We start from the raw sequence: 8,402 nt of genomic DNA, 5'->3' as shown, positions 1-8,402 counted from the left end.
CATTTTCAACACACGTTTTATTCACGAGCGGACACACGAGAGGGCACGAAGCATCCCGTTCCCTCCAGGTCAGCATCTCCCTTGTTCAAGTGCTCCATTCCCAGGGCTGACAGGACCTGCACCTTGGGAAGGAAGGCACCAGCCGGAGCAGCGGGAATGCTCCGCGGGCTCAGGAAGCGGCAACTCCGCCAGTCCCGGCCCCGTGCGGCGGCAGCGTCATGGGCGGCAGGAACATGGCCTTGAGCTTGCCCGACATGCTGGCGATCTCCGGGTCCTGCGACTCGTAGGACTTGATCAGGCGGGCGAACTTCAGGACCCCTGCAAGGAGAGAGGGTGGGCAGGGGGCCCTCGCTGCCCCGGCGGGCCCAGAGCTCCCTGCCCGGCGGGGGCACAACCCACCTTCGCCATCGCTGCTGAAGCCGTAGGCCTTGATCACGTCCTGCTGGATCTGGGTGGCCACAGGCAGCAGGAACTGCAGCATCTTGCCCATGTCGTTGCAGGCGTTGTCCCGAGCCTCCTCCATGCGCTGCGCGTTTTCGGGCGCCCCGAACGCCTTGATCACCTCCGCCAGCACCGCTGCAGGACACGGAGACACGGACACTCAGCTATCTATCATCCTCCCGTACTCACCGCCGCGGGACGCGGGCACTCAGCCGCCCGGGAGATGGGGAGGTGCGGGGATGGAGATGAGGAAATGGAGCAACCCTGGTGCGCTCACCCTTCGCCTGCTCGGCGCTGAGCGCTGCCGGGCCCGCGGGCTGCGCGGACGCCGCCATGGGGCGCGGCGGGGCGGCCGCGGCTCCGGGCCGGCGGACAACTACACTGCCCTCATCCGCGCCTGCGCCTCCCCGCCCCTCTCTGCCATTGCACCGGTGGGTGTGGCGGCTTCCCGCGAGAGCGGGAAACCTGCTGGACAAATTCTAAAAGAGCTGAAATCACTGCCGGAAACGAGTCCCCAGCGGGGCTCCGCTCCTGGCCGACCCGCCCTGCGGTGAGGGCGAGAAGCCCTCTTTCCCTAGATTGTTGCCCCCGAGGTTCCCCGGCCCCGCCACCCCCGTCCGCCCCTCCCCGCGCTCACATCGGCGGCCGCCGCCGACAAACGAGCCCGGCCGCGCCGGTCGGGCCGTATGCAAATCAGCAGCTTCCCATTGGCGCTGCCGTGCGCAAGCCCCGCCCCTCTCGGCGAAGGGGGCGTGGCTCCTGCCCACCGGCTCCTCCGCGGCTTTCCCCGGTCCCAGCCCTTCCCTGTTTTCACCGAGAAAGCTTGTGTTAGTGCCCTTCCCCTCATGGCCCCGGGGAAAAGAAATGAACACACTGGAGTCCTGTTTCTGGAAGGGGTTTTTTTGTCCTTTTTTTTTGTCCTTTTGTAAGAGCTTCATATATATATTTATATATATAAATTATTAGAATGTGTGTCGGTGCGCGGGAGTGCAAGGGGAACGTAGTTTGGGTGTTTGGCTTTGCTTTTTTTTTCCATAGCTGTGTTGTTGGTTGTTTTTCCTTTTAATGGTTAAGTAAATATATATATATATATATGGGGGACCAATCGAGAGATACAACTGTGAAATCAGAACACGCACGCAGGGGCAAGGGAGTCACAAGTTGCTACATAAAACTGCCACGTCTAATAGGATGTGCATGAGTTAAAGTACATCAATTAGGATGGGTGAGGGGAAAGGAGCAGCCGCCCTCTTACAGTCCCAGGACTCAGTGTCACTGCTCAGCCACATCATCTCTCCCCGTGGGGCTCAGAGGGGTTGCAGTGGTGATCGCAGTCTTGAAAACAGTCTCCTGGTGCTTTGCACCTCGTGGCCGTGCCCATTCCCATCAGCCACAGGAAAGCACAGCCACTATCCAGCAAACAGTCTTGCGGTGCTTTGCACCCCGATGGCTGGGACCAGACCCCAGACCCTCCGTAGGCAGGAGTGGCCACTTAGGAAGGGGTCCTGTAACACTTTGTTTGCATCTGAAGGGATGTCGGAGAATGGGAAGCTGCTCTGGCTAATCTGAAAAAGTTCCACGTTGCTCTTCTGTATCGCTAAGCAGTATCTTACACTTAAAGGGGGGTGGGGTGTTGAGGAGGCATCTTGAAAAAAGGCTCTGTTGGGTTTGGAGTTACTTCTTGGCTGCACCTCCTCCTCACAGAAGTAGAAAAGGCAGCACCATCCTGTACATGAAGTCCTGCAATGCTCTGCACTTTTTATTTAATGCAAGTGTTACCCCAAAATAAAGGATGGAGCTGCTGCCACCCTGAATTCATGTCAGTTTTTGTCTTTCTGAGCTCTGTGCAATGCTGATTCTCTTTTCTTCAGAGCTCAGCTGAAATCACGTACCGATTGTTTCATGTCCGTTAGTGGTGTTTCAGTCCCTCCCCATTTTCTCTCCTCCACTTTCTGTTCCCAGGATGCCACCCTGTACTTTTCGTCCGTCTTCTCTTGTACTCTTACTGCATGGTGGGATCAGGATGTGTCACTTTGCAGCTTCCCCTTCATCAGGATTCGGTTGATTGATTGTTCCTCTTAAGAGAAAGACATGATGATGTCATGTTGACAGCAGAAGTCCATTTAAAGGGGTTTGTCACTTTCCTTCTTCAGGTGGCTAGGATAAAGAAGAGGAATGAGGTGATTGTGAAAGGGGAAAAGACAATTTATTACGTCCCCCTGCCTCTGTTAGTCTAGACCCACATGACACTGCTGGCTTGCAAAGTTTGGCAAATCCTTGAAGTAGGAGATGCTATTGAAGGTAAAACACTGCACCTCTTTCTTTCCCAGCGTGCCTCCCCACGTACATGTGAAAGCCTCGTCTTGGCAAAAGCATCAAGCCCTTGCAAATGTTTTGTATTCTGGCAGGGCTATTGGTTAGTCATAACGGCATTTAGCATGTGTGAAACATGTAAAGTTCTTTCCCCTTCCAGAGGTGAGGAGCCTGGCAAGTGAATAGCTACTTGCCAAGAATGACCTTTCTGTGGCCAGCCCACAGCTGTTCCCCATGGCAAGGCAAGGCATCCCTGCTCCCAGGTGTGGGCTCAGGCAGTCACCCATCTCAGGGGCAATGCTTCCTCATGCCCACCACCTCCACCAGCCCCAGGCTGGGCCTGGAGGCGTATGTGTGAGGTGAGAGCAGGCCCACACACCTGTAGTAATCCTCCTGCGTCGGGAGTGGCACGCCGTGCAGGGGGTGATGGGCGTGAAGCCACTGCTGCTGCTCCAGGGCCAGGCGCTGCAGCTCAGCCGACTGCGCGTGCATGGCCTGCAGCTGGTGTGCTGCTGACATGGGCGCGGAGAGAGAGCCCGGCAGGTCCCTGTAGGGTGCAGCTGCACCCGAAACAGAGAAGAAACAAGTTGATGAAACAGCTCCATCCATGGCCCCACAGCTCAGTCAAGACTGCTGCACTCCCATTCCCTGCCCTGCCCACATGGAGGACCTGCCCACTCCCTGATAGAGTGGTCCTGTCCTACACCATGCCGAAGCTCTGTTCGACAGACCTGTTTGGTCCTGTGACCCCTCCTGACGCCCCTGCCTGTCAGAGCTCTGTTGATCTCTCAGGAGGAGACCAGCAGAACCTGTGAGCATCCTTACCAAAAAGCTGGTGGCGAAGCACTTCATTCTCATGAAGAGGGTGAGGCAGGAGAGGGTTGGGGATGGTTCCAGCTGGGTATGGTATCCGGGTGAGGTGTGATCCCGAGGCAAGTGGGTCAATAAGAGGGTGAACAGAGGCTGAGGCTGGGAACAAAAGATAACACAAGATAATTGTCCCATGCTTTGTAAAAGCTAACATGAAGAAAGGTGCAAGGCCTCACAAAACAGACATGGAGAAAAGGCTGGAGTATGTTAGGGATGGAATCACTTCACAGCTAGACAATACAATACCATGTCCTTCTGAGTGTTACTCTTTTTGCCTGCATTGAGTTTCACATGAACCAGTCTGGCAGAGCTCTGTTCCCACACTCCTCAGGGAGAAGTACTGCTCCTTAAAAGTCAATTCTGCAAGGACCTGCTCTGCAATCAGGTCTGCACCCTGTATCATGCTTATCTGCCACCCTGGCAGTCATTCATGTGCGTACTTGGATGCTTCCGTTTACCGGTCTCATCCAGGACAGATGCTCTTTCCAGTGGTCTGGACTCACTGCCAGAGTGCTGGCTAGAGATGCCCAGCTATGGAGAACGGGGGAATGGACATTCATTTGTACCTGGTGCCACCTCTGAGCAGTTGTGGCTGCTTAGAGCCAGCGTCTGCCACTCTGCTACCAGATCCCACTGACTGCTCACAGCACCCGAGCAGGCACAACACTTTTTTCTTATTGTACTGTAGCTTGGGCTTTACTTCCCGAGATTTTCATCCCTTAACTTTTTACTTTGCTTTCCTGTAGGACATGGAAATGGAAGGGACCACCACTCAATTCTGAAGAACAGCAGCCTCCAGTTCCTTCTCCCATCCCATCCCATCCCATCCCATCCCATTACCTGCAGCAAGAGCTATAGCAGCAAACCTGATAACCAACATTTCATTAGTCCTAAGGACACTGTCAAAACTGTTCTAGCAGGGCTTCCATTCCCTCTGCAGAGCCCAATGTGAGGGATGAAGTCCCCAGCAACAGCAGCCTGGCAGCCAGTGGGATGGATCCCAGCACTTATACTGTGTCCTCAGAGATCCAGAATGAAAGGACATGGTGCAAACAATTCTGCTTGCCACTAAACAGCAGTGTCAGTGCCTTTGGTGGGATGGGAGTGAGGGCAAGGAATAACAACCATGATGTTGGGCTCTTCTGGCTGAAGATCTGTGACCTTAAAGTCTAGTGTCAGCAGCTTTTGGGCTTCCCCAGTGCCAGAGGGAGGGAGCGTAAGGAGGACACATTAGACTAGAGAGCAGGGCTTTGTGCAGGGCACCACCACCACAGGGTCCTTACCCGCGTGTATGGCATCCTGCTGGTGGAGATGGAGGTGGGAGTGGATGTGGGAATGCTGATGATGATGAGGTGTCACATTGAGCATCTGCAGCCGGGCCAGAGGGTCATTGCTGAGAGCAGCCACTCGCTCGGCGTGCTGGCGTTCAGCCGCCAAGCGCTCAGCATAGGACATGTCGGGACGAAGAGTGGGGCCAGCTGCCAGCGCCAGCCTCTCCCGCTCCAAGTGGCCCAGCCCTGGGTGGAAGGGAAAAGCGGGATGAAGGCCAGGGGCTGTTTGCAGACTCAGCCCGCCATGGCGTGGGAACGGATCCATGGCAGCAGCCGGCACAGCATGGAGCTGCTCCAACTCAGCTGGTTTGACTTCAAAGCCGGGCTTGAGACGTTCACGCAGGTCCCGGTCCCTCAGGTCTCGTTCGCGGGCTTCCCGTTCCCTCAGCTCCCGCTCCCGCGTCGCTGGATCGCTGCTGTAGATGGCTGGCACGTTGTACCCCAGCAAGCCCGGGTCGACTGCCCCCAGCGGCACGTAGAAGGGGTGGTTGCGGTTGCTGGGGGACATGACATGGGGCCGTGCGTATTCACTCAAGGTGCGCAGAGCCGGGGTGTCAGGGCCCAGGTATGGGGGAACAGTGGCTACAGCACTGCCCTGCTCGAAGGAGGGGCGGTGGGGAACTGGCCCAAGGGACGAGCACTCGACTGGACGGCCCTCCTGGGCCATCTTCTGCAAAAGAGCAAAGAGACCAGCTTCAGGGTCCCAGCAGGGAGTGGCCGAGGGGGCCCTAGAGCATCCACCCTGGCTGTGCTGCAGCCGTGGGACCCCCAGACCTACCACACTCCTCTCCAGCTCTCGTTCCTTCTCCCGCTCTCGCTCCTTCTCCCGCTCCCGCTCCCGTTCCCGCTCCTTCTCTTCACGCGCCTTCTGCTCAGCCTCTCGCCGCACTTTCTCCACCAAGTCTGCCCTTTTCTTGGCCAGCTTGGAGCCATCAAGGGGCACGAAGTACAGGTCAGTGCGGGAGCAGGAGTTGAAGCCACGGTCCAGGTGTTTGTTGAATCTGGGGGTGAGACATGAAGCCTGTCAGTGCTGAAGGGGTTGGAGAGAAGGGATAGGGACAGGGATAGGTACTGTGGGAAAGACACTGAGAGAAAGTGAAAAGTATCATGAAAAAGGCAAAAAGGGAGCAGCTGCACCTCAGGCTTGGAGTGATTTCCTCTTCCCTGCCCCTTATATCACACCCCAGCCTACAGAGAACCCCCCACAGCTGCCCCTCACCTGGCTGACTGGCTGGCATGGCTTGGCACATCCACCACCTTGGGGGGCGGCGAGGGGCTGCGAGCAGGAGGCACAGGGCTCTCAGGGGGCTCGTACTCCTCTGATGGCTCCTGCTTGATCTGCGCAGCACTGAGGGGGAGTGGGGGCGGTGGGGGGGCTGGGGCAGTCATGCTCCCCGGCAAGGGTGGTGGGGCAGAAGGGGCGGGTGAAGGGGCTTTGTAGCCGCCCGTCACAGGGGAGGAGGCCACCCGGTAGCCAGGAGGGGTGGCTGCCCGGAAAGGGGCAGCTGAGGAAGTGGGGGGTGAGCCTGGCTTGTAGGGGGCTGGGGGCTGGAAGGTGGGGACAGGGGAGGCCGCACGCTTCCCATATGGGGCCACAGCTGAAGGGGGTACCGGAGGTGAGACTGTCTTGTAGGGGGCTGCAGAGGGGGAGGCCATGGTGGCGATTACAGTGGAGAGGGTGGTGGCAGCAGAGGTGACCGGAGGGCCAGCACCATGGGCAGGGGAGGGGGGGGGTGGAGGGGGGAAAGTGTAGGTGGCAGGATTCTGTCCCGGGGGGTGAGAGCACATGCTGGGGTAGCTTCCTTGGGAAGAGGCGGCAGAGGAGGATGAGGAAGAAGAAGAGGATGAGGAGGAGGAAGAGGGGGCTGTGGCCGCGGTGGCCGAGGGAGCCTGGCTGTAGGCAGCCTGGCTGTGGGGAGGGTAGAGGCGCAGCCCGTAGGTGGGATGGGAAGGGTGATGGCTGTTAGACTCCAGGCCATGGGGGTAGCCAGGGGGCTGGGGAGGAGCTGCAGCTGCTGGGGAGACACCCCCGCTGCTCCCATGGCTGTGGTGGTGCTGCTGGGGCGGCTGCTGGTGATGGGGGGACTGGCCGGGGAAGGGGGCAGCAGGGTGGGAGCCAGCATTGCCCAAGGGCCGGCTGTAAGGGGGTGGCCCCTGGCTCCAGACGGGCTGCGAAGGCAGGGAGGGCTGGGTGTACTTGGGGGGCTGGCTGGAGACAGAGAGGCCACTGGGTGGGGGAAAGGAGTGCCCGTAGGAAGCGCTGTAACTGGGCAGGGGCTGGCCCGGGGAGGGCTGGGGGTACTGAGCTGAGGAGCTGGAGGGTGGTAGAGGTGGTGGGGCATAGGGGTAGCGGGAGGGGGCCAGGGCTGGTGCCTTGTCCTGCCCCATGCCGTGGGGCGAGGGGAGGTGGCCGCTCAGGCCCTGACCCACCATCCCCGGAGAGCTGGAGGCAGCCACTGTGTTGTTGAGGGGGCGCAGGGCTGGGGGGGGAGGCAGGTTGGCAGAGACGTGAGGGAAGGAAGGGGCTGAAGCTGGGGGGGCAGCTGGAGGGTTGGCTGGGGGCGTCTTTTGAGGGGGGAGCCCCCCTCCTACTGACGCCAGCGAGATTGGGGTGGTGGGTGGTGGATTGTGCTTGGCGCTGAGGGTCTGCTCGCGACCCCCTGGTGCTGGGAGCCCCCCCACTCCACTGGCAATTTTGGTCCCAACCTGGACCACATTGGTTGAAGGGTAAAGGGGAGTGTGGGAAGAGGAGGAGGAAGAAGAGGAGGAAGAGGATGAAGAGGAAGGGGGAGCAGAAGGGGCAGCAACAGCAGAGGAGGAGGAGGAGGCGGGTGTCTGTGGGGCTTGAGCCTGGAAAATGCGGGAAGCTTGGCCCTCCAGCTGTGAATGGTAACTTCCTGCAGGGGGTCCTTGGGGGTGCACCTCGCCTGGGAGCCCAAAGCTGGGCTCTGGTGGACGGGCCAGGCTGTCGGGAGGGGGAGCTACCGGTGGGCTCTGGGGGAAGAGCGGAGGGTGGTGGTAGGAGTGAGACGGCCCCTGGGACAGCACAGAGGAGGAGTCGGAGTCATTCTCCACACTCCCGGGGCTGTAGACACTGGGAGAGGTGCTCCTGTTATCCTGGTCAATGTCCCGTGGGTCACTGCTCATCTCATCGTTGAAGCTGTGGCCATCAAGGCTGTCAACATCGGATGGGGATGGAGGGCAGGGCAACTCCTGAAGTAGGAAGGAGGAGAAAAGACACATTAGGAAGCCTCCCAGACCACACCTAACACATTTCAAGTTCCCAGAAAACTTGCTTTCCAGCCCTTCCTTGCCAGCCCCAGCACTAGAAAAGCCCACAGAGGAAAGGAGACATCGTCTGGCAAGGAATAAATAACATGTCCTCCTGCCTCCCCTCTAGTGCTCTCACATCCTTCATGAGCATCTGAAAAAATATCACTGTTGAGC

The 8,402-nt window shown here is 58.7% G+C and overlaps 2 protein-coding genes and 1 non-coding gene across 5 annotated transcripts in view; all 3 read right to left on the bottom strand.

The window, feature by feature from the left end:
• CUNH12orf57 (chromosome unknown C12orf57 homolog) lies at positions 1–936 on the bottom strand. Its single transcript, XM_027710395.2, has 3 exons — positions 719–936; positions 400–576; positions 1–318 (listed from the first exon to the last, which is right to left on the bottom strand). Exons 1-3 carry the CDS (start codon positions 774–776, stop codon positions 170–172), a joined length of 384 nt encoding a protein of 127 aa, XP_027566196.1. The 5' UTR covers positions 777–936; the 3' UTR covers positions 1–169.
• LOC113982333 lies at positions 881–941 on the bottom strand. The gene has a single exon (XR_003538727.1). It is a non-coding gene; the product is annotated as a U7 small nuclear RNA (small nuclear RNA).
• Positions 942–1,362: 421 nt separating this feature from the next.
• ATN1 (atrophin 1) overlaps positions 1,363–8,402 on the bottom strand; it is a 28,428-nt gene continuing 21,388 nt past the window's right edge. For all 3 annotated transcript variants that reach the window (XM_027710391.2, XM_027710389.2, XM_027710390.2), the window contains exons 5-10: positions 6,175–8,168; positions 5,734–5,956; positions 4,908–5,625; positions 3,580–3,723; positions 3,134–3,314; positions 1,363–2,598 (exon numbers count right to left, since the gene is read on the bottom strand). In XM_027710391.2, coding sequence (XP_027566192.1) covers positions 2,565–2,598; positions 3,134–3,314; positions 3,580–3,723; positions 4,908–5,625; positions 5,734–5,956; positions 6,175–8,168 — 3,294 coding nt within the window. In that variant the 3' untranslated portion in view covers positions 1,363–2,564. The remainder of the gene's footprint in view (positions 2,599–3,133; positions 3,315–3,579; positions 3,724–4,907; positions 5,626–5,733; positions 5,957–6,174; positions 8,169–8,402) is intronic.

This window comes from Pipra filicauda, unplaced genomic scaffold, assembly GCF_003945595.2.
Source record: "Pipra filicauda isolate LSUMZ 115617 unplaced genomic scaffold, ASM394559v2 scaffold567_size291404_pilon, whole genome shotgun sequence".
Classification (NCBI taxonomy): domain Eukaryota; kingdom Metazoa; phylum Chordata; class Aves; order Passeriformes; family Pipridae; genus Pipra; species Pipra filicauda.
The sequence above is the reverse complement of the archived record's forward strand: the minus strand, read 5'-3'. Positions and strand labels throughout refer to the sequence as shown.

What these genes read in the sequence shown, in the direction of transcription:
- CUNH12orf57 (XM_027710395.2), bottom strand. Translation starts at nt 776, where the DNA reads ATGGCGGCGTCCGCGCAGCCCGCGGGCCCGGCAGCGCTCAGCGCCGAG. An exon ending in CAGCGCCGAGCAGGCGAAGG is followed by an intron (nt 577 to 718) that starts GTGAGCGCACCA and finishes CGTGTCCTGCAG; the next exon opens with CGGTGCTGGCGGAGGTGATC. An exon ending in CTTCAGCAGCGATGGCGAAG is followed by an intron (nt 319 to 399) that starts GTGGGTTGTGCC and finishes CTCTCCTTGCAG; the next exon opens with GGGTCCTGAAGTTCGCCCGC.